The 25,376-nt window shown below is 43.0% G+C and overlaps 1 protein-coding gene across 2 annotated transcripts in view; it reads left to right on the plus strand.

The window, feature by feature from the left end:
• fgf14 (fibroblast growth factor 14) overlaps positions 1–25,376 on the plus strand; it is a 329,652-nt gene that overhangs the window by 236,779 nt on the left and 67,497 nt on the right. For both annotated transcript variants that reach the window (XM_071341954.1, XM_071341955.1), the window contains exons 2-3: positions 9,161–9,271; positions 15,386–15,489. In XM_071341954.1, coding sequence (XP_071198055.1) covers positions 9,161–9,271; positions 15,386–15,489 — 215 coding nt within the window. The remainder of the gene's footprint in view (positions 1–9,160; positions 9,272–15,385; positions 15,490–25,376) is intronic.

A 25,376-nucleotide genomic window follows, 5' to 3' on the forward strand; every position in this document is an offset into this window, starting at 1 on the left:
TTGTTAGATTACAGCCTTATTCTAAAATGTATTAAAATGTTTTTTATTCAGACCCTTTACCCTAGTAGTTTGTTGAAGCACCTTTGGCAGCAATTACAGCCTTGAGTCTTCCTGGGTATGACGCTACAAGCTTGGCAGACCTGTATTTGCAGAGTTTCTCCTATTCTTCTCTGCAGATCCTATCAAGCTCTTTCAGGTTGGATGGGGAGCGTTGCTGCACAGCTATTTTCAGGTCTCTCCAGAGATGGTCAATCGGGTTCAAGTCCGGACTCTGTCTGGTTCACTCAAGGACATTCAGAGACTTGTCCCGAACTCCTGTGTTGTCTTGGCTGTGTGCTTAGGGTTGTTGTCCTGTTGGAAGGTGAACCTTCGCCCTAGTCTAAGTTTCTGAGTACTCTGGAACAGGTTTTCATCAAGGATCTCTCTGTACTTTGCTCCATTCATCTTTCCCTTGATCCTGACTACTCTCCCAGTACCTGATGCCTTTTACTGAGGAGTTGCTTCCGTCTGGCACTCCACCATAAAGGCCTGATTGGTGGAGTGCTGCAGAGATGGTTGTCCTTCTGGAAGGTTCTCCCATCTCCACAGAGGAACTCTAGAGCTCTGTCAGAGTGACCATCAGGTTCTTGGTCACCTCCCTGACCAAGGCTCTTCTCCCCCGATTGCTCGGTTTGGCCAGGCGGCCAGCTCTAGGAAGAGTCTTGGTGGTTCCAAACTTCTTCCATTTAAGAATGATGGGAGCCACTGTGTTCTTGGGGACCTTCAATGCTGCAGACATTTTGTGTACCCTTCCCCAGATCTGTGCCTCGACACAATCCTGTCTCAGAGCTCTACGGACAATTCCTTCATCCTCAAGGCTTGGTTTTTGCTCTGATATACTGTGCACTGTCAACTGTGGGACCTTATATAGACATGTGTGTGCCTTTCCAAATAGGTAAATAAGGTATTTCTGTTGATTTTTATACATTTTATAGAATTGCAAATATTTCTAAAAACCTGTTTTCACTTCTTCATTATGGGGTATTGTGTGTAGATTCATTAGGAAAACATTTATTTAATCAATTTTAGAATGAAGCTGTAACGTAACAAAATGTGGAAAAAGTCAAGGGGTCTTAATACTTTCTGAAGGCACTGTATATCCTTGCTCCTTACACAAACGCAAACGCAGACAAAATCAAGGACATTAAATGTAAAAATTTAACATTTTAGTCATTTGTAACCGATCGCCTTGGTTCAGTCTTATGTAGCAAAATTAGAAATTGTGTTTTTTACAATGGATAAATGCAGACACAGAGCTACAAAATAGTATATCATACACTGCATTTGTGTAAATCTGCTTTGAAAGTTGATCAACTTTTAAACCTCACTTTAGAGAAAATTGCCTTTGAATGTTTTGTCTACACCCATTCAGCATCGTTCACACCCTCTTAAGCTTTAGCCCCACCCATATCTTTAAGGGTTGATCCGCGCGTTCTGTACTAACAACAGCAGTCAAGCACCCAAGCTAACTGGCTAACTTGCTAGCTACATCCAGACACAAATGAGAGAACAGCTCACTGAACATTACTCGCCCTAGCTTAGCTGGTAGGCTGTTTTTATGTTATCCAGAGCATTGGTGACTGCAACTGTGCTGTCAGAATGTCCTTTCGTAAATTCAGCACACATTAAACGCTCTGGCCGATGAGTAGGGTTGATCCGAGCATTCTGACCTCACAACGGCAGTCAAGCACCCAAGCTAACTGGCTAACATTGGCTAGCTTGCTAGCAATTTCCAGACACAAATGAGAGAACACCCTACTCTGACCATTTTACTCACCCTATCAGAGCTGGTTAGGCAGTTTTCATGTTATCCAGAGCTTTGGTGACTGTAACTGTGCTGCTGGCAACAATTTAATTATGCTTTTTTGCCGACGTTTACTGACACCGGCCTTATTCAACGGGTGTTGAGCGTTCGTAAATTCATCAGTTATTCTGTGCTCTGGCACACTCAGACGAGAGTGCACTGAAATCGGAGTAGATGGCCAGACTGAATTTACGAATGCACCCAAAATGGTTACTTTTAACCAAGACTTAACAAGTCTTTTGTTAAGACATTAGCCTAGCTAGCTAGCTAAACAATGAACCATAATCCCAACTCATGACATTACTACCCTGCATGAATCTGCAGGTAGCTAACAACCAGGTTCAATGTTAGCTAGCTAAAATTAGGCTATAACTAGCTAAGCAAATGGCTCTGAGATACGAATAATACGATCATACACGTAACGTTAGCTAGCGAGCCAGCCAGCTAATGTTAGCTAGCTAGCTAACAGTGAACTTTAGCTTGAAATGAAAGTGAATTACAAACGTGTAATATCTGAAAATGCACCTAGCTAGACTATCTTATCCATATACATCATTGTTGGACGCTTCTCCCTGTCACAGATACCACGGTTGCCCTTAGTTTGAAGATGTAATCTGGAGACAGGTGTTTTCTCCTTATCTATCATACTCTAAATCCACTGATTTCAAAACTCGGTCCTCCAGAAAGTGAAGAGCAGTTCTACTAAGCAATATATTTTTTCAAAAGCCACATTAGACATGATTACATACACATATTAACCAGCTCAAATAGACAGAAGCTTGCTATATGGCAGACCAATCCGAACTCATCTCTCTGCATGTCCAGCCCACTCATTATCTCAGCCAATCAAGGCTAGCGGCAAGGTTGCCACTTTTTCTGTGGCTAAACCAACTAGGCTCGTAACTTAACAATTTTATTCATATTTACAGATGGCATTGAAGTTTGTTATTAAGACACAGGAAAGTTCACATATTCCAGAAGGCATTTCTGCCAACAAAACGATTACGTTCAAAGGGCTCTCCTGTGAAGTAGTGACCCGCGACATATGCCTAGTTTCCTGAAACGGGTCACATTTAGCAGACACTCTTATCCAGAGTGACTTACAGTTAAGTGCCTTGCTCAAGGCGACCATTCGGGTTCTGGCCCAATGCTCTTAACCACTAGTCTACCTGCCGCCCCAGGACGCACACACACACATGCTCACACACTTGTGCACACACACACGCCTCTGCACATTGTGTGCTAGCGCAGCGAGCTCTCAGCTCTGTCTCCATTTTAATTATTACAAATCGGCCTCTGCTGAACTGTCTGAGGAATCAATCTCACTCTCTGAGATTGTTTTAAACGCTGCTGATCAAAGTCTTTAATTGATTGGAGGAGGCCATCTTAGTGTCTCTGCCTGCTTGTTCTCACTCAAGGGGATTGTGTTCTCATTAAAAATCCATGTGAAAGTGTGTGTGTGTGTGTGTGTGTGTGTGTGTGTGTGTGTGTGTGTGTGTGTGTGTGTGTGTGTGTGTGTGTGTGTGTGTGTGTGTGTGTGTGTGTGTGTGTGTGTGTGTGTGTGCGTGTAGCACATGGGGATGTGTGAAACTTACTCGTCAGCCTGAAGTGTCCCCACATCAGCCTGAAGTGTCCCCAGGAAATAGCTACCTATTTGCGTGGCGCTGACTGTTAAGACGCTTCATGAGGGCGGTCACGTGTGCTAGCAAAGCAGAGGTCCAAAGTTCACGCCAGGATATGGGCCAAATTTGGAGGAAGTGGTACTTACTAAGCAAGCATCACAATGTCCTTTAAGTGTGCTGGCCTATGAAGTCTCCATAAATGTAGATATCAATTCATGACATCTGAAAATCCTAATGTGGTCTCTACGCTGCCTCAGCGTTAGCGTCACATACTCTTCAGTCAGAGAGAGAGGGCGATGTCAGTAGTTTATCTCCAATTGCTTTGGTGCTCTTTTCACAAGTAAGTGGTACATTTTCAAAACTCCAAACTGGTAAAACTTGGAACGCCCAAGTCTTATACTCAAAACCTTTTTATTGTGCATTCATTTTGTTTGGACACATCTTTTACCACACAACCATTGATCCAAAAACGGTGAAATATCTTGAGAACATTATTTTAATCACCAAACCACAACATGATATCTTCTCAATCTAGTTGTTTTTACCCACCAGTTAATCCAATAGCATTTCCCTTTGAATGTAACATGCTACAGTACTGTACATTACATTACACTGTTTTCACATTAGGCAATACACTTGCACTAACCATCAAAATGTAACATCAAATTTCCGTAATTCTTATCCCATGTGCGATCAATCAGTCAATCAATCAATCAATCAAAGCCCTTTTTACATCAGCAGATGGTACAAAGTGCTTGTACAGAGACCCAGACCCCAAAAAACAAAGTGCAAGCAATGCCGATGTAGAAGCACATTGGCTAGGAAAAACTCCCTGTAAAGGCAGGAACCAAGGAAGAAACCTAGAGAGGAACCAGGCTCTGAGGGGTGGCCAGTCCTCTTCTGGCTCTGCCGGGTGGAGATGTTGAGAGTACACGGCCATGAAGGCCAGATTGTTTATTAAGATGTTCAAACGTTCATGGATTACATAATTTATTTTTTTCAACTTTATTTAACCAGGTAGGCCAGTTAAGAACAACTGCGACCTGGCCAAGATAAAGCAAAGCAGTGCGACAAAAACACAGGGTTACACATGGGATAAACAAACGCACAGTCAATAACACAATAGAAAAATCTATGTACAGTGTGTGCAAATGTAGTAAGGTTAGGGAGGTAAGGCAATAAATAGGCCATAGTGACAAAATAATTACAATCTAGCATTAACACTGGAGTGATAGATGTGCAGATGATGATGTGCAAGTAGTGATACTGGGGTGCAAAATAGCAAAAAAACAAAAAACAATATGGGGATGAGGTAGTTGGGTGTGCTATTTTCAGACGGACTGTGTACAGGTACAGTGATCGGGAAGCTGCTCTGACAGCCGATGCTTAAAGTTAGTGAGGGAGATATAAGTCTCCAGCTTCAGTGATTTTTGCAATTCGTTCCAGTCATTGGCAGCAGAGAACTGGAAGGAAAGGCGGCCAAAGGAGGTGTTGGCTTTGGGGATGACCAGTGAAATATACCTGCTGGAGCGCGTGCTGCGTATATTGGTTCCTGACTTCCCTGAAAAGTTGCATATCGCTGAGGCTATTCAATGCTAATGCATTACGCCACAGGATGTTTTTGTGATGGTCAAGGGCTGTATCTGTTCTTAGTTCTAAATGTTTTGAATGGGACATGCTTATTGAAGATGGTGAGAAAAGCACTTTTAAAGAACAACCAGGCATCCTCTGCTGACAGGATGAGGTCAATATCCTTCCAGGAGACCCGGGCCAGGTCGATTAGAAAGGCCTGCTCGCTGAAGTGTTTTAGGGAGCGTTTGACAGTGATGAAGAGTGGTCGTTTGACCGCGGGCCCATTACGGACGCAGGCAATGAGGCAGTGATCGCTGAGATCCTGGTTGAAGACAGCAGAGGTATATTTAGAGGGCGAGTTGGTCAGGATAATATCTATGGTTCATGGTTACGGATTTAGGGTTGTACCTGGTAGGTTCCTTGATAATTTGTGTGAGATTGAGGGCATCTAGCTTAGATTGTAGGACGGCCGGGGTGCTAATCATATCCCAATTTAGGTCACCTAACAGTATGGACTCTGAAGATGGATGGGGGGCAATCAATTCACATATGGTGTCCAGGGCACAGCTGGGGGCTGAGGGGGGTCTATAACAAGCGGCAAAAATGAGATACTTATTTCTGGAAAGGTGGATTTTTAGAAGTAGAAGCTCGAACTGTTTGGGCACAGACCTGGATAGTATGACAGAACTCTGCAGGCTATCTCTGCAGTAGATTGCAACTCCGCCCCCTTTGGCAGTTCTATCGTGATAGAAAATGTTGTAGTTGGGGATGGAAATGTCAGAATGTTTGGTGGCCTTCTTAAGCCAGAATTCAGACACGGCTAGGACGTCAGGGTTGGTGGAGTGTGCTAAAGCAGTGAATAAACACATTTAGGGACGAGGCTTCTGATGTTAACATGCATGAAACCAAGGCTTTTACGGTTACAGAAGTCAACAAATGAGAGTGTCTGGGGAATAGGTGTGATGCTGGGGGCTACAGGGCCTGGGTTAACCTCTACATCACCTCTACATCAGAGGAATAGAGGAGGAGTAGGATAAGGGTACGGCTAAAGGCTATAAAAACTGGTGGTCTAGTGCGTTGGGAACAGAGATTAAAAGGGGCAGATTTCTGGGTGTGGTAGAATAGATTCAAGGCATAATGTACAGACAAAGGTATGGTAGGATGTGAGTACAGTGGGGGTAAACCTAGGCATTGAGTGACGATGAGAGAGCTTGCATCTCTGGAGACACCAGATAAGCCAGGTGAGGTCTCCCAATGTGTGTGGTGTGTGACAAAAGAGCTATCTAAGGCATGTTGAGCTGGACTAGTGGCTCTACAGTGAAATAAAACAATAACTAACCGAAACAGCAGAAGACAAGGCATATTGACTTTAGAGAGAGGCATGTGTAGCCGAGTGATCATAGGGTCCAATGAGCAGCAATAGGTGTGTCCGGCAGCCGTTCGGTAGTCGCTACTATGTTAGCCGAGTGGGAGGCACGGCGTTCAGAAAGCTACCGGGCCGGGGCTAGCAGATAGGTCTTCGGCGACATCGCAACGGAAAAGCCTGTTGAAACCACATCGGACGATTACATCGGCAGACCAGTCGTGATGGATTGGCTTGGCTCCGTGTCGGCAATAAAGGGTTCAGGCCAATTGGCAAAAGAGGTATTATATTCCACGGATTAGCGGGTATACCTCTTCGGCTAGCCGGGAGATGGGCCTAGCTCGATGCTAGCTCAAGGCTAACTGGTGCTTGCTTCGGGACAGAGGCGTTAGCCAGCGGTAGCCCCTCGGTTGCAGCTAGCTAGATCCAGTGTAATGGTCCAGAGCTTGCGGCAGGAATCCAGTGATGTGGTGGAGAAAAGCAGTCCGATATACTCTGGGTTGATATCGCGCTGTGCAGACTGGCAGGTATTGACCGAGCTAAAGCTGGCTGGTGTCCGAGCTAAAGGTTAAGACCGCTAGCCGTGGCTAACAGTGACTACTACCTAGTAGCTAGTTAGCTGGCTAGCATCTGATGGAGGTTCCTGTTATAATGTATAAAAATAGCAGATCTGTACCACATTGGGTGAGGTGGGTTGCAGTAAAGTATATTTAGATCGTAGGTGGAAAGTGAGATTAAAATATATATGGAAAAAAAAGATGAAAACGACTATTTACATGGGACAAGACGGGACAAGACAAACACACGTCCGACTGCTACGCCATCCTGCAGGATGACCAGCAGGGTCAGATAATAATCACAGTGGTTGTAGAGGGTGCAACAGGTCAGCACCGAAGGAGTAAATGTCAGTTGGCTTTTCATAGCCGAGCATTCAGAGGTCGAGACAGCAGGTGCGGTAGAGAAAGAGAGCGAGAGAGAGAGAGAGAGAGAGGGAGAGTTGAAAACAGCAGTGTGATCTCTCACACTGATTTTTTGATGCAAAAAATAAATTTATTTTTCAGATATAATTACAACATAGGTGAACTGTAATCAAATGAAACAAATGTTTAGTAGGCAATGGTTTGCATCAAGCCTGTCTTGAGCATAGGTTCTCATCGACCTTGCAGTAGATGTCCTCATTGTTCATGCACCTGGGGAAGAAACCTTTTGGCATGGAGAATCAAAGCCTGGCACATGTCTGAATTTATGTCATGGTACTCTCATTGGGATGGCAATCATACACCTTCCATCTGTATTGTAATCATGTATTGTATTTTACAGTATTGTAGTGGTTGTGTGTGGCACTAGCAACACCAGAGTTGTGGGTTCGATTCCCACTGGGGTCACATACAAAAATGTGTGGACTCAAAGTTGTCACTTTGGATAAAAGCACCTAATACGCATTGGCAATTCTACCTTTTTTACTCACACACACATAAACGCACACACACAGGGCTCATGTGATTATTCATCTCCTCAGGGCTTAGTGAGAATCAAATCTGGCCTGATAGCTGTCTCTACGATAAGGCTAATGTGGAAGGCATTAGGCCCTTGGGTAGACCACACACACACACACACACACACACACACACACACACACACACACACACACACACACACACACACAGGCGGCACACACACACACACACACAGGCGGCACACACACACACACACACACACACACACACACACACACACACACACACACACACACACACACACACACACACACACACACACACACACACACACACACACACACACACACACACACACACATGCTAAGGTGTTGTATATAGATGAATGCATTATGTTTATTTCTTAGTGGATGCAACTGTTCTTCTGTGGAAAATGTGCATGTATAAAGAGTTCACTGCAAGACCTCCCAATGTGGTGGGTGGAAGCAGCTCTTAAAAGCTTACTACCTGTTCCAATACCGACATCTCACTCAAACATCCGCGTTTAACTACAGGAGCGAAGGCAATTGTTTCAGTTAAATGATTCTGTTTTGAAAATGACTTGAACATTCGCTTGAACTCTTATCTGTAATTATGAATGATAAAATAGACTTTAAACCAGAGTATTTCCCCAGCTCTATTAAGACAATATAGGCCATCTTATCCCCCAATTCACATGACAACCATGTGATGAATTTCCAGTGCAACATTATTAACCATTATTTCCCCTCACAGAGAAGAGAACTGAAGAGGGTGCTGTTGAGTTTGCTATCAGACCGATTTTCATATTAATTTAATCACATTTGATTGGGCCATTTTCTGAGTAAAGCATGGCTTATATGCAGTACATTTTAGCTACATGATTTGCCTCTGAAAATTCACAATGGTCATAAAACAATCATAAAGAGTTAGGTACTTTGTTTTATGGAATGGTTTTCAAACCAGACACGGTGGATTATGAAACAATATATTCAAACAATTTCCACATAAGAATGGATTGGTTGCTCTTTACTCTGCGATCCTTTACCTCTCTTCTCTACATTTACAGTATATTACAGTTTATATAGAGATTTGAATATTTGCTCTATGTCTATGTATATATGAAGTGATTCTTTGGTGGAGCATTTGTGTGGTAGAGTCCTCTTTTCTCTCTCCTTCGGTTGAAAATATAAATTATCTTGAGCTGGTCTAACTATTTGTATACTGTTGCTAACCTCTCTCTCTCTCTTTTCTCCCTGTTTCCCTCTCTCTCTCTGTGTTTCAGATCCCCAGCTCAAGGGTATAGTGACCAGGTTATATTGCAGGCAGGGATACTACTTGCAAATGAACCCAGATGGTTCTCTTGATGGGACCAAGGATGACAGCAGTAACTCCTGTGAGTATACAGTCTCTTCATCTATCCTGCTACAGCAGTGGATCCCAACCAGGGGTACTAGGACCCCTGGGGGTACTTTGCCTATCCACAGGGCGTACTTGAGAAGACTCATGAGACCATAGGCCTACTGGTAAAATACACATGAGGGGGTACTTCAGGAGTACTCCGGGCAGAGCTAAATTCGGTTGGTGGTAGAGCAACCGAAAAAGTTTGTGAACCATTGTGCTACAGGGTCAACAAGTTGTCACTTTGCATACATTCGTGTGAAACTGTATAGTATGCATGGCCAATACTCCATTCTAAGTAGTATGCAAGTCTAGATATTGGGTCATAGCCACTGTGGTGTCTCATAGTCAGCCAATGAAGATCTTTTTTTATGTATGATGTATGATTTAAGATAAGTAATGGTAAATTGTCTCCCAACCTCACCTTTATTATATTGTTTTTTTATACCGGCACTTATCTCAAATGACAATCACAGAAAGCAGGTGGGTTCTTCTCTCTGAGATGGAAAGTGGTCCAAAAACAGTGGGCTAGCTAGAGAGAAGAGAGTATTCTTAGCTCTTTGTTGGCACAGCTTCCTTAGTGCTCCAGGCTAGCTGGTTAATTTGATTTCAGTGTGTGGCGATAACTCTAGCTTGACACTGCTTTGTCTCCGTGTCTGTCACTAGGAGCAGAGATGACACGTGTCACTTCCATAGACCAATAGAACCTTGTTTATGGATACACAAGGGGCACCTACACATTACACACACGATACACGTCATAAATAATATGGTATGAAATGTAATTAAATGCGTGAATATGTTATGTTACTAAAATAATGATTGTAAGATCAATAGTCAGTTGAACCAAAGAATCCATCCATATTTTATGTCATTAAGAAACAATATAAACTTTTCATGGGTTTCACGGTCATGCCATTGTTATGAACTGACGACCAAGGACCAACTTTTCTAAACATGTGTTAATGACGATGTTGTCTACATTACACCACATTGTCTTAGAAATACGATGACGTTGCTAACGTAGGCAAATCATTTGTGGGAAACAACTTTGTCATTATTACCATGTCGTCCGATTTACTTTAGATAGATAGCAATGTTGTCATTGGCTAGCAAAGTTTGTCAAAAATACCTAGCAATGCTAATGTTAGTTAGCTAAAAATCCATTGCTCTCCCTTCACAACGTAGCTAGCTACGGTTACTACATCTAGTCAATCAGGCGACATCACAATGACGACAAAAGGTTTTCCTACTAATTATTTGCCTCCTTTAGAAATGACATTGATTTTCCAAGTCACCCAAATTCACTTCCTCAGCACCAATTGATAACGCATCGAGTAGAACGTTCAGTCGGACCTCACAGAACTTTCAGCGATGTAGTGACATGTTGTTAACACAGTAACAACATTTGCACAACACAGTATCAGCCAAAATCCCTATCCCATATTGGCTCAATGCCTCTAAAAACCCAGTGTCCATACATACAGTGCCTTCGTAAAGTATTCAGACCCCTTGACTTTTTCCACATTTTGTTACGTTACAGCTTTACTCGAAATGGATGATATAAAAACAAAAATCCTCAGCGTTCTACACACAATAACCCATAATGACGAAGTGAAAACAGGTTTTTAGAAGTGTTTGCAAATGTATAAAAAACTACAGAAATACCTTATTTACCTAAGTATTCAGACCCTTTGCTATGAGACTCGAAATTGAGTTCAGGGGCATCCTGTTTCCATTGATCATCCTTGAGATGTTTCAACAACTTGATTGGAGTTCACCTGTGGTAAATTCAATTGATTGGACATGATTTGGAAAGGCACACACATGTCTATATAAGGTCCCACAGTTGACAGTGCATGTCAGAGCAAAAACCAAACCATGAGTCGCAGGAAGAGCTCAGAGACAGGATTGTGTCGAGGTACAGATCTGAGGAAGGGTACCAAAACATTTCTGCAGCATTGAAGGTTGCCAAGAACACAGTGGCCTCCATCATTCTTAAATGGAAGAAGTTTGGAACCACCAAGACTCTTCCTAGTACTGAGTAACGGGTCTGAATACTTATGTAAATGTGATATTTCAGTTGTTTTAAATTTCTAAAAACCTGTTTTTGCTTTGTCATTAAGGGGTATTGTGTGCAGATTGATGAGGGGGAAAAAACTATTGAATACATTTCAGAATAAGCCTGTAACATAACAAAATGTGGGAAAAGTCTTGGGGTCTGAATACTTTCCGAAGGCACTGTACGTCTCACATCCCTCACTATGCTCTACCTACTGTACATCCACGCCAATACCAATTACCTCAAATGGTCAGGAGAGCTTAATACTGTGCATCTAAATCAGCCATACACACACTGGCTGTATCCCAAATGGCACCCTATCCCCTATACATCGGTACAACCTATAGGGCTCTACACAAAACTAGTGTACTATGTTGGGAATAGGGTGCCATTTGGCATGCGAAAGCTTAGTGTCGCCGCCAAGACTAGCCCTGTTATTTCTCAATCAGTACAAACAAAACAATGGCCATTACCTAACAGGGCCAAAGTGTGTTCTGCGGCCAAAAAGGACCTATTAAATCAGCCACGCTCCTGTGGTGGCTCCGGTTTTTCCAGTGCTACTTCCCAGGTCCATCAATGTAACAAGATTATACTTTTGTTACATTGTTTGCTAGCTGGTTAGCTAGCTCTTAGTGCTGAGAGATTAACCGAAATATCTTTATTTTTGGGGGGGTTCAGTTACTTGAATTCCATGTATTTATTTTTTGGTGAGCTCAACACTTCTTTTCTCTAGATAGAATCCATTGCGCCTGTTCTTTCCGGCCATGGACAGAGGCGGATACACACACAGACCATATGAGACTGCCGCATGAGAGAGGAATGACACAACACAACAACGAGAGGGAAAGAGACAGTGAGGTAGCTCGACCTGATTGATAGTTGAGGTAGTCGGTAATAAGCAGTCTACTTTGAAGATCTAGTAAAATGATTTTGGCAGCCAGCTAGCTACTACTAGCCTAGTTAATTAGGATGACTCATTCAATGGGGAGCACAGCGATAACGTGAGATGGTTGTCTGGATGGCTGGTTGCTACTACCTGAGCAGAGATGAGATGATGACTCAAGGAATGAAAATAATTAAGTCATAAAAATTATAAGTTATATACACAGCTGAAATATATTATTAATGTGAAGTAATTCATGTGCTTAAATGATGGTTAATAAACGATAAGCAGTAATGGAAATTCACAACCATCATGGTGCTCTTGGGAATTGTTTTATTCTGTGTTGTTACAGCATTCAACCCACTGTCAGTGTCAGGAAAAGGGCAGGTGATGTCTGAGGGAAGCTGTCATTTATTTAAATGCAATTATTTCATAATGCATTTAGTGTAAAAAAATAAAATAATTCTTGAACGGAAACCGAACCGATCTCAAAAAAGCACTAATCACTCAGCACTACTAGCTTTAATTGACATCCATTGAACATTTTGCTAACGCTAACTAGCTAGCAGGGTAATATAGCTAACATGTTTTGTATGTTAATTAGCTAAGTTATGTTAATTAGCTAAATATATTTTAATTAGCTAAGTTAGCTAAATTATGAATATAACGTTTATCTGCTGTCGACATCAGGATACGATTTGAGACCACTAGTTAGCTCCAAAAGTAGTTAATAGCATTGACTGCATGCTGACAGTGCATTCAGAGCCATCCAGTGGCTAGCCACATTACAAACTTAATTTTACCAGGTTTCTGTAAAGCAATTGTAACGACAGTCCTGTATTGAAAAGACTATTTGAGATTACTGTTTATTTATTTATTTATTTATTTTTCACCTTTATTTAACCAGGTAGGCTAGTTGAGAACAAGTTCTCATTTACAACTGCGACCTGGCCAAGAATAAAGCAAAGCAGTTCGACACTTACAACAACACGGAGTTACACATGGAATAAACAAAACATACAGTCAATAATACAGTTGAAGAAAATCTATATACAGTGTGTGCAAATGAGGTAAGATAAGGGTGGTAAGGCAATAAATAGGCCATGGTGGCGAAGTAATTACAATATACCAATTAGACACTGGAGTGATTGATGTGCAGAAGATGACTTTGGGGGTGACTAGTGAGATATACCTGCTGAAGTGCGTGCTACGGGTGGGTGCTGCTATGGTGACCAGTCAGCTGAGATAAGGCGGGACTTTACCTAGCAGAGACTTGTAGATGACCTGGAGCCAGTGGGTTTGGCGACGAGTATGAAGCGAGGGCCAGCCAACGAGAGCGTACAGGTCGTAGTGGTGGGTAGTATATGGGGCTATGGTGACAAAACGGATCGCACTGTGATATACTACATCCAATTTGTTGGGTAGAGTTGGAAGTTATTTTGTAAATGTAAGGGGTGCGTAACTGGTGGCAGGGAAGTCAGACGCAGGAGAGCAGAACAAGGTAATAGCCGGAGCAGTTTAATTGCAAAACCAACGGCATAAAGAAATAACCAACATGGGTACAAAACCCGACGCGCACCAGTAAACATGTGCTCAAGCACTTACAACAACCAATTCCACACAAAGACATGGGGGGAACAGAGGGTTAAATACACAACAATTCATGAGGGAAATGAAAACCAGGTGTGTAGGAAAACAAGACAAAACAAATGGAAAATGAAAAGTGGATCGACGATGGCTAGAAGACTGGTGACGCCGAACGCCGCTTGAACAAGGAGAGGAGCCGACTTCGGTGGAAGTTGTGACAGTAAATGACATCGCCGAAGTCGAGGATCAGTAGGATAGTCAGTTTTACGAGGGTATGTTTGGCAGCATGAGTGAAGGATGCTTTGTTGCGAAATAGGAAGCCGATTCTAGATTTAATTTTGGATTGGAGATGCTTAATGCGAGTCTGGAAGGAGAGTTTACATTCTAACCAGACACCTAGGTATTTGTAGTTGTCCACATATTCTAAGTCAGAACCGTCCAGAGTAGTGATGCTGGACGGGCGGGTAGGTGCAAACAGCGACCGGTTGAAGAGCATGCATTTAGTTTTACTTGCATTTAAGAGCAGTTGGAGGCCACGGAAGGAGAGTTGTATGGCATTGAAGCTCGTCTGGAGGTTACTTGTTTCTGGAAAGGTGGATTTTTAAAACTAGAAGCTCGAATTGTTTGGGTACAGACCTGGATAGTAAGACAGAACTCTGCAGGCTATCTCATTTACATTTAAGTCATTTAGCAGACGCTCTTATCCAGAGCGACTTACAAGTTGGTGCATTCACCTTATGATATCCAGTGGAACAACCACTTTACAATAGTGCATCTAACTCTTTTAAGGGGGGGGGGGGGGGTTAGAAGGATTACTTTATCCTATCCTAGGTATTCCTTAAAGAGGTGGTGTTTCAGGTGTTTCCGGAAGGTGGTGATTGACTCCGCTGACCTGGCGTCGTGGGGGAGTTTGTTCCACCATTGGGGTGCCAGAGCAGCGAACAGTTTTGACTGGGCTGAGCGGGAGCTGTACTTCCTCAGAGGTAGGGAGGCGAGCAGGCCAGAGGTGGATGAACGCAGTGCCCTTGTTTGGGTGTAGGGCCTGATCAGAGCCTGAAGGTACGGAGGTGCCGTTCCCCTCACAGCTCCGTAGGCAAGCACCATGGTCTTGTAGCGGATGCGAGCTTCAACTGGAAGCCAGTGGAGAGAGCGGAGGAGCGGGGTGACGTGAGAGAACTTGGGAAGGTTGAACACCAGACGGGCTGCAGCGTTCTGGATGAGTTGTAGGGGTTTAATGGCACAGGCAGGGAGCCCAGCCAACAGCGAGTTGCAGTAGTCCAGACGGGAGATGACAAGTGAGATTGCAGTAGATTGCAGTAGATTGCAGTAGATTGCAACACCGCCCCCTTTGGCAGTACTATCTTGGCGGGAAATGTTGTGAAGGGTTTTCTCCAGTGGTTTGAATGGGGAATTGGTCTGTCTGCCTGTCTGCCTGTCTGCCTGTCTGTCTGTCTGCCTGTCTGCCTGTCTGTCTGTCTGTCTGTCTGTCTGTCTGTCTGTCTGTCTGTCTGTCTCTATCTCCGCCTGTCACTGACTCTGTCCCCCTCTGCCGCTCTTTCCATCTTTCTGTCTTCCAGCTTTGTTCAACTTGATTCCTGTGGGTCTCCGAGTTGTTGCGATTCAGTCTGTGAAGACAGGGTTATACATCTCCATGAACGGGGAGGGCCATCTGTACACATCAGTGAGTAACAGTCTATTCTATTCCATTTTATTCTGTTTCATTCAACTGTATTTTCAGCTTTTGTAATATTTAAGGCATGAAGGAATGACACACACAGGTCATGCAAATAATAATTCAAGAAACAGTCAATATACATTACATGCAAGTGAGTATTCAGAGCATTCGGAAAGTATTCAGATCCCTTGACTTTTTCCACTTTTTTCAGAGACTTTCAGAGACATTCAGAGACTTGTCCCAAAGCCATTCCTGCATTGTCTTAGTTGTGTGATTAGGGTCATTGTTCTGTTGGAAGGTGAACCTTCGCCCCAGTCTGAGGTCCTGAGCACTCTGGAGCAGATTTTCATCAAGGATCTCTCTGTACTTTGCTCCGTTCATCTTTGCCTCGGTCCTGACTACTCTTCCAGTCCCTGCTGTTGAAAAACATCCCCACAGCATGATACTGCCACCACCATGCTTCACCGTAGGGATGGTGCCAGGTTTCCTCCAGACGTGATGCTTGGGATTCAGGCAAAAAAGTTAAATCTTGGTTTCATCAGACCAGAGAATCTTGTTTCTCATGGTCTGAGAGTCTTACGGTGCCTTTTGGCAAACTGCAAGCGGGCTGTCATGTTCCTTTTGCAGAGGAGTTTCTTCCGTCTGCCCACTCTACCATAAAGGCCTGATTGGTGGAGTACTGTTGAGATAGTTGTCCTTCTGGAAGGTTCTCCCATCTCCACAGAGGAACTCTATAGCTCTTTCAGAGTGACCATTGGGTTCTTGGTCACCTCCCTGACCAAGGCCCTTCTCCCCCGATTGCTCAGTTTGGCCGGGCGGCCAGCTCTAGGACGAGTCTTGGTGGTTCCAAACTTCTTCTATTTAAGAATTTTGGGGGCCACTGTGTTCTTGGGGACCTTCAATGTTGCAGAAATGTTTTGGTAACCTTCCCCAGGTCTGTGCCTCGACACAATCCTGTCTTGGAGCTCTACGAACAGTTCCTTCGACCTTATGGCTTGGTTTTTGCTCTGACATGCACTGTCGCCTCGACACAATCCTGTCTTGGAGCTCTACGAACAGTTCCTTCGACCTCATGGCTTGGTGTTTTCTCTGACATGCACTGTCAACTGTGGGACCTTATATAGACAGGTGCGTGCCTTTCCAAATCATGTCCAATCAATAGAATTTACCACAGATGGACTCCAAGCAAGTTGTAGAAACATCTCAAGGATGATCAATGGAAACAGGATGCAGCTGAGCTCAATTTTGAGTCTCATAGCAAAGGGTCTGAATACTTATGTAAATAAGTATAATATTTTTTTTTGTAATCTTTTTTAGAATAAGTAACAAAATGTGGCAAAGTCAAGGGGTCTCAATACTTTCTGAAGGCACTGTATATCCAGCTCACACACCTTTGTTATCATATCACATTATTCATTTTAGAGACGCGCACACACACATACACACACACACACACACACACACACACACACACACACACACACACACACACACACACACACACACACACACACACACACACACACACACACACATAAAAACACAAACACACAATATCAAATCCCACTGTTTATTCTAACGGGAAGATGTCGACCTTCTCTTCGTTTCCAGAGCAATGTAGGTGTTAAGAATGTTTACTGCAGTATTTCAAGGCTAATTGCTCTGCAGAGAAGGTGAGAAATCCCATTACACAACGGTGTCATGCATATAGATTTATATTAATCACATCAAGTACCTCTAGAATCACATCAACTAGATATTTCCGGTCCATGCATCAAGAAAAACTATAAATGGTGCAAAATGGAAATGGAGAGACAGTTTGTGATGCTGTGTAGAATAACATATTTATATTTTATTGTATTGTGTACATTTTATTTTAGATGCAAAATGTCAGCATGTTTTTTTCTAAATTGGAATTAAGAATTGAAGACCGAACAAAGTCAAATAAAGGTTATGAGAAGGAATACAGTATGATGTGTCAATGAAGACAGGCTCATATTTGAATCTTTTTGGCAAAAAAAAACGTTACATCTGGTGCAAACTCTAAGTATATCTGGTCCAAAGAGCCTAATGCTTTGGTGATTACTTGGGAAAAGAAAATTGATAGAAACACAATCGTGGTTTATCTTTATACAGCAAATAGTTTACATTTCATGATTTGTTAATGCTCCTGTGCAGTGATATGAATGTTTGAGAGCGTGACTTAAACACAAAGTGTACAAATTCCTAATACTGAGTTGCATCCCCCACTTTTGCCCTTAGAACAGCCTCAATTCTTCGGGGTATGGACTCTACAAGGTGTCGAAAGTGTTCCACAGGGATGCTGGCCCATGTTGACTCCAATGCTTCCTACAGTTGTGTTAAGTTGGCTGGATGTCCTTTGGGTGGTGGACCATTCTTGATACACACGGGAAACTGTTGAGCGTGGAAATCCCAGCAGAGTTGCAGGTCTTGATGCAAACTGGTGCGCCTGGCACCAAATACCATACCCCGTTCAAAGGCACTTCAATATTTTGTCTTGCCCATTCACCCTCTGAATGGCACACATACACAATCCATGTCTCAATTGTCATTCTTAAACCCGTTACCTCCCCTTCGTCTACAATGATTAAGGTGGATTAAAGTGACATCAATAAAGGATCATAGCTTTCACCTGGATCCACCTTGTCAGTCAGTCTATGTCATGGAAAGTGCGTCTCAATGTTTTGTACACTCAGTGTCTACTTCGCATAGTTGCTCTATAACCACAGGTCCCATTTTGAACAGTGTGTTCTCAAGGTAACTCGTTTGTGTCGTCATGAGCTACCTTTTCTTACTCATGGCCAGTTGTAACAGACTGCGGTGTCAGTGGCCTGCCTGCGGTATTGACTTTTCCTCTGTAAAATACACTAGCCATCCTCATGGCAGGCAGCCTCGAAGACGATAAAACCCCACTCCAATCACCACCCTCTTCTCTCTCGTCTCTAAAATGCATAATGTGATATGATAACAAAGATGGTTACATGTCCTAGCTGGACCAATTTTTGCATGTAATGTGTATTGACTGTTTCTTCATTTATTATTTGCTTGACCTGTGTGTGTCATGCTTTTATGTCCTAAATGCCACACAAGCAGAAAATACAGTTGTTCGACTAGAAATGATTAGAAACAAATATAATCAAATTGAATTAAGATAACACTCCACCCAAGGACAAATAGACACCATTCCACCCACAACCCTCTTTTCCTCTCTCATCTCCACTTTTCTCTTCCCTTCTCCATCTTCGACTACCTGTATTTCTATTTCCTTGCCTCCTCTTCTCTCTCTTCTCCTCTCCTCTCAGTTCCCCCTAATCTCCTCTCTCTTTTCATTTCCTTTCATTTCTAATCCTAGTTAGCTATATTAATCAGGACGAGGAACTTCCTAACCTCGTCTCCCAGATCGGGAGATCCATCAGGATCAGTGCCCTAAAATCCCTCTCGTGTCTTCCCATCCCACATCGAGCATCAGGGACACTGAATTCTCATTCCCCTTGCTGTCCTCATTCATTAAGTGCAGAGGATAGAGGCACGGTTTTCCAGCGGCAGGCAGGCAGGTATTCCGATGGAATTCCGTAAGACTTTAAAATCACTGCTTGGCTAAAGCCATGAAGGGAATTACAGTGGAGAGGATTAACCTAGAGTCTATGGATTGTGTTTAGGGAATTTACGGTAGGGATTGGGAATGAATCTACATTATGGATGCTACACAACGCATTACATAACGTGTCTTAATAGGGCATTGGGCCACCACTAGTCTCACGTTGCCACACCTACAAAATCAAATTGTTGTCACGCCACCCTTGGAGGTAACTTTGTATTGCAAAAACAGTTTATTGATCCGCTGGCTCCAAGCGGTAACGTTTTGATTGGATGCTACATTTCAAGAACCCTCCCCACATGCCCGTTGGTGCTATGTGTTTGTTCGTCACTGTTTTCAGACTGAGAAGGACACATTTTTATGTTGTTTCATATGATAGTTTGCAACTTTGCAGAAAATGGAAGAAAACATGGGGGGGGTAAAAAACGAATTCTGTTTTTCCAGAAGTGTGCTCTATACACAAAATTGACATAAATCAAGATATTTTGATGGGGTTTTAATCTGCGATTTCCCGGCCATCCTCACACACTGTTGCACCTATGACACAAATCTAGTGAGCACCATTGGAGCTCCGCTCGAGCAAGGCATTTGATTGGTTTGACGTGTTGCAAGGCGTCACAGATTGACACCTGGTTGCCACCCCTATTTAGCTATTTTCTTGCCATGAACTTCTCCAGGCTTCCTATTTTAGGGAAGCCTGTTTCTCGACGAGGCTAGGCCACCACGAGCCGCCAGAACAGCTTCAATGCGCCTTGGTATAGACTCTACAAGTGTCTGGAACTCTGATAGAGGGATGCGCCACATAATTCTTCAACAAAATTCCATTTGGTGTTTTGTTGAGGGCGGTGGAAAAACACTGTCTCAGGCGCCGCTACAGAATCTCCCATACATGTTCAATTGTGTTGAGATCCGGTAACTGACACACACGCACACGCAGACACACACACACCCTTTAAAACCCTCTTTCAAAGTCACAGAGATCTTTTTTTCTTCTTCAGCCATGGTAGCCAAAATAATGACCCGAAGCATGATTGCTTAATTAACTCAGGAATCACACCTGTGTGGATGCATCTGCCGTTTCCTTTATTTTGGCAGTTACCTGTAAATATATAGAGGTTGATTTTTTCATTGGTTCATTTCATCTCGTAGGCTACACATTCACAGCTAAAAGTTGTATTGCAGTGTAGGCCTACAGATAAAGATTTAAAAAATAAAAGTATACAAACAATTAGGTAGATTAACAGTGTGCCCACTCATGGTGGAGACTGGTGCTTCTGGCAACCCGATGGAGTTAGATGAATTGATGATGATCGATGTCAGATGATGGTGAGGCAGTGGGGTGGCTAGTATGTGGACTTGATCTGCACAATTTGCTCTCGGCTCTCTTCGTTGGCTTTCACTTGCTCTCTCTCTCCCCCTCTGTCTTGCTCTCTCAATCCATCTTTCCTAATATCTGATTCTTCCGCCGTCCCTTTATCAACATGTATATTTTGATAACGCTTTAGTCTTAAAAAAGCAACATAGAATGTGATGTGAAATGCTTAAACACGTTGAGTGGGAATCTGCTTTCGAGCTCCTTCGACAAAGACCTTGGAATACATAGAAATACGTTAAACCTTGTACACGGACTAAACCAAACATTAAGAGCACATTCCTAATATTCAGTTGCACCCCCTTTTGCCCTCAGAACAGCCTCAATTCGTCGGGGCATGGACTCTACAAGGAGTCAAAAGCGTTACACAGGGACTCCAATGCTTCCCACAGTTGTGTCAAGTTGGCTGGATGTCCTGAGGGTGCTGAACCATTCTTGATACACACGGGAAACTGTTGAATGTGAAAAAACCCAGCAACGTTGCAGTTCTTGACACAAACCAGTGCACCTGGCACCTACTACCAAACCCTGTTCAAAGGCATTTAAATATTTTGTCTTGCCCATTCACCCTCTGAATGTCAAACATACACAATCCATGTCTCAATTGTCTCAATGCTTAAAAATCCTTATTTTACCTGTCACTTCCCCTTCATCTACACTGATTGAAGTGGATGTAATAAATAAGGGATCATATCTTTCACCTGGAATCACCCAGTTAGTTTATGTCACGAACAGAGCAGGTGTTCTTAATGTTTTGTGTACGCAGTGTATATATTGGTGTGCAAAATAAATATGTCAAATGGGAAAATAGTGTTCCCATCCACATGGAACAGTTTAACACTGCTCCAGCATTCAGAATGCTCTTCTGCTCAATTTGCAGCTCATTTCTGTGCTAATGGGCTTTGTGATTAGGCCCTTGCCATCCAACCAGCCACACACTCACTCACACTCAGTTCTCTTGCTGTTCTCTGGTGTGTGAATTACTCGTATAACCATAGCTAGCGAAAACACACCTCACCCCCCCCCCCCCACCTCCTTCTCCTATTTTATCTCTTTTTCATCCTCCCCTGAAAGCAAGTTACAGTTGAAGTTGGAAGTTTACATACATACATAGTTTTTCACAATTCCTGACATTTAATCCTAGTAAAAATTCTCTGTTTTAGGTCAGTTAGGATCATCACTTTATTTTAAGAATGTGACATGTCAGAATAATAGTAGAGAGAATTATTTATTTAAGCTTTTATTTCTTTCATCACATTCCCAGTGGGTCAGAAGTTTACATACGCTCAATTAGTATTTGATAGCATTCCCTTTAAATTGTTTAACTTGGTTCAAACATGTCCTGTAGCCTTCCATAAGCTTCCCACAATAAGTTGGGTGAATTCTGGCCCATTCCTCCTGACAGCGCTGCTGTAACTGAGTCAGGTTTGTAGGCCTGCTTGCTCGCACACGCCTTTTCAGTTCTGACCGCACATTTTCTATAGGATTGAGGTCAGGGCTTTGTGATGGCCTCTCCAATACCTTGACTTTGTTGTCCTTAAGCCATTTTGCCACAACTTTGGATGTATGCTTGGGGTCATTGTTCATTTGGAAGACCCATTTGCGACCAAGCTTTAACTTCCTGACTGATGTCTTGAGATGTTGCTTCAATATATCCACATAATTATCCTCCTCATGATGCCATCTATTTTGTGAAGTGCACCAGTCCTGCAGCAAATCACCCCCACAACATGATGCTGCCACCCCGTTCTTCACGGTTGGGATGGTGTTCTTCGGCTTGCAAGCCTCCCCCTTTTTCCTCCAAAGATAACGATGGTCATTATGGCCAAACAGTTTTATTTTTGTTTCATCAGACCAGAGGACATTTTTCCAAGAAGTACGATCTTTTTCCTCATGTGCAGTTGCAAACCGTAGTCTGGCTTTTTTATGGAGGTTTTGGAGCAGTGGCTTCTTCCTTGCTGAGCGGCCTTTCAGGTTATGTCGATATAGGACTCATTTTACTGTGGATATAGATACTTTTGTACCTGTTTCCTCCAGCATCTTCACAAGGTATTTTGCTGTTGTTCTGGGATTGATTTGCACTTTTCCCACCAAAGTACGTTCATCTCTAGGAGACAGAGCGCATCTCCTTCCTGAGCGGTATGACGGCTGCGTGGTCCCATGGTGTTTATACTTACAATTATTTTTTCTGAGGTCTTGACTGATTTCTTTTGATTTTCCCATGATGTCAAGCAAAGAGGCCGTGAGTTTGAAGGTAGGCCTTGAAATACATCCACAGGTACACCTCCAATTGACTAAAATGATGTAAATTAGCTTATCAGAAGCTCCTAAAGCCATGACATAATTTTCTGGAATTTCCCAAGCTGTTTAAAGGCACAGTCAACTTAGTGTATGTAAACTTCTGACCCACTGGAATTGTGATACATTGAATTATAAGTGAAATAATCTGTCTGTAAACAATTGTTGGAAAAATGACTTGTGTGATGCACAAAGTAGATGTCCTAACCGACTTGCCAAAACTATAGTTTGTCAACAAGAAATTTGTGGAGTGGTTGAATAACGAGTTTTAATGACTCCAACCTAAGTGTATGTAACCTTCCGATTTCAACTGTGTCTCTATTCCTGCCATTTACTGCACACTGTCTTTCGTTCTGAGTGTGGGAGCTCATGATCCACCTTTTCCCTCCGTCAGGTGTATTTGATTATAGTGCACTTACAATCCCAGCCAATGCCTTGGAGATTGTATTCAAGTAATGGGAGAGTGTACTTTTAGTGAGCAAGATTTAAAAATGGAATGGGAAATTCGGTGAAACCCGGCTTTTTTGAAGTGTCCTTTCAACTTCTTGCGGAGCTCATTTCTCCTAGTTTTAGCACGACTTCAGGTTCATGAAATCTGAGTAATGTATTATCAACTCTTCCTCTCCTTTTCACCATAATGAGTCAATTATCAACACAACGACAGAGATTACGCAACTTGATGCTGAGCAGAATTCTATTTTTTGGACAAATAAGAGGAATAAAAGAGTGAGTCTGGTAGGCTTTCAGATAGAGGAGACGGAAGGCCCTTTGAGCATCCCTGGTTTTGAATCATATTATTTTGTGTGAGAAATCCTCGGCGAACAAAGTATGAGAGAATACAGATAGGATCAGAGTGACTGAGCTGCCTGGCACAAAGGACTCACCACAAAATAAAAGGGAGTTCAATCATCTCTCCCCTTTTCAATCTAGTTCTTTTGTATCTAGGGCAATAAACTCCGTCTAATTTCTTCTCTTCTGTTGGGAGAGGGATGAGAGAGTTCTCCAGAATAATTTGAAGACGAGGGGGGATTTCTGTTTCTATATCATGGCTCGCAAAACGGGGACATGGAGAAATAGGATTTATTGTATTCTCCAGATAACTGTGATGGAACTGTTTATGCAAACAGCGAACCAGACACATTTTTAACCATGTACATGTTATTACTCCCAAAAGACTGTTACAACCCCTGACAAGCCTGGGGCAGTGTTGCATTGTTTTACTTCTATTGGTCGTTGTGAAATGTTCGCGTTAGCAAACCTAAGTGGCTGGAGTTGAGTTTGCTCATAAGTCTCATACTTTCCTGTGTAAAGGTTATTTTCACAGCCTGTTGGTTTCTTTTAGAGATTGTCCTCCCTCCTTCAATTCACTGTTCAGTCAGACTGCAGGCATTTTCTTCATCTAACTCCTGCACTTGTTTGTTTGTGGCACCTTTTTACAATTGTCAAATTTACTTGCCACATCAAGGAAGTGACCCTGTCGAAATGAGATCCTTCAGAAGACCAATCTCACGCAGTATTGTGGTGGAGCTGAGTGCAGAGTGGCTTTTTTTTGGTATCTTAAAGCTTAAAACGGAGACCGCGGAAGGCACCTGTTTCGTTTCAGTGCTCGATTTAGGCCAAACATGAAAGGTTGGAGGTGATGCATGGACAAACTTAGATTGCATCAATATGAATAAAAAAAGAAAGAAAAAAACTATGGGTAACTTAGGACAGGGAGTGTTTGGGGAGGAATAGAGAACAGCATCTTATACAAGAGTCGGTAGCGTGAAACAGAGTGATTCTTTGCGAGGATGCTGGAGACAAGTCCCTAGTGCTTTGGGTGTTTTTTATTTTGGCACAAACTTTCCTATTTATCATTCCTGTCTTGTTCTATCTGGTCCACGCTGCTCTCAAAGTTTCTCCCATTCTTCTCTGCAGATCCTCTCAAGCTCTGCCAGGTTGGATGGGGAGCGTCGCTGCACAGCTATTTTCAGGTCTCTCCAGAGATGTTCGATCAGGTTCAAGTCCAGGCTCTGCCTGGGCCACTCAAGGACATTGTCTTGGCTATGTGCTTACAATCATTGTTCTTTTGGAAGGGGAACCTTCGCCGCAGTCTGAGGTCCTGAGCGGTCTGGACCATATTTTCATCAACGAATATCTCTGCACATTGCTCAGCGTATCTTTCCCTTGATCCTGACTAGTCTCCCAGTCCTTGCCGCTGAAAAACATCCCCACAGCATGATGCTGCCGCCACTATGCTTCACCATAGGCATGGTGCCAGGTTTTTACCAGACGTGATGCTTGGCATTCAGGCCAAAGAGTTCAATCTTGGTTTCATAAGACCAGAGAATCTTATTTCTCATGGTATGAGAGTCTTTAGGTGCCTTTTGGCAAACTCCAAGCGGGCTGTTATGTGTCTTTTACTGAGGAGTTGCTTCCGTCTGGCCACTCTACCATAAAGGCCTGATTGGTGGAGTGCTGCAGAGATCGTTGTCCTGCTTGAAGGTTTTCCCATCTCCACAGACGAACTCTGGAGCTCTGTCAGAGTGACCATCGGGTTCTTGGTCACCTCACTGACCAAGGCCCTTCTCCCCCGATTGCTCAGTTTAGCCAGCCGGCCAGCTC

The sequence above is a fragment of the Salvelinus alpinus genome, chromosome 14 (assembly GCF_045679555.1).
Source record: "Salvelinus alpinus chromosome 14, SLU_Salpinus.1, whole genome shotgun sequence".
Taxonomy (NCBI): domain Eukaryota; kingdom Metazoa; phylum Chordata; class Actinopteri; order Salmoniformes; family Salmonidae; genus Salvelinus; species Salvelinus alpinus.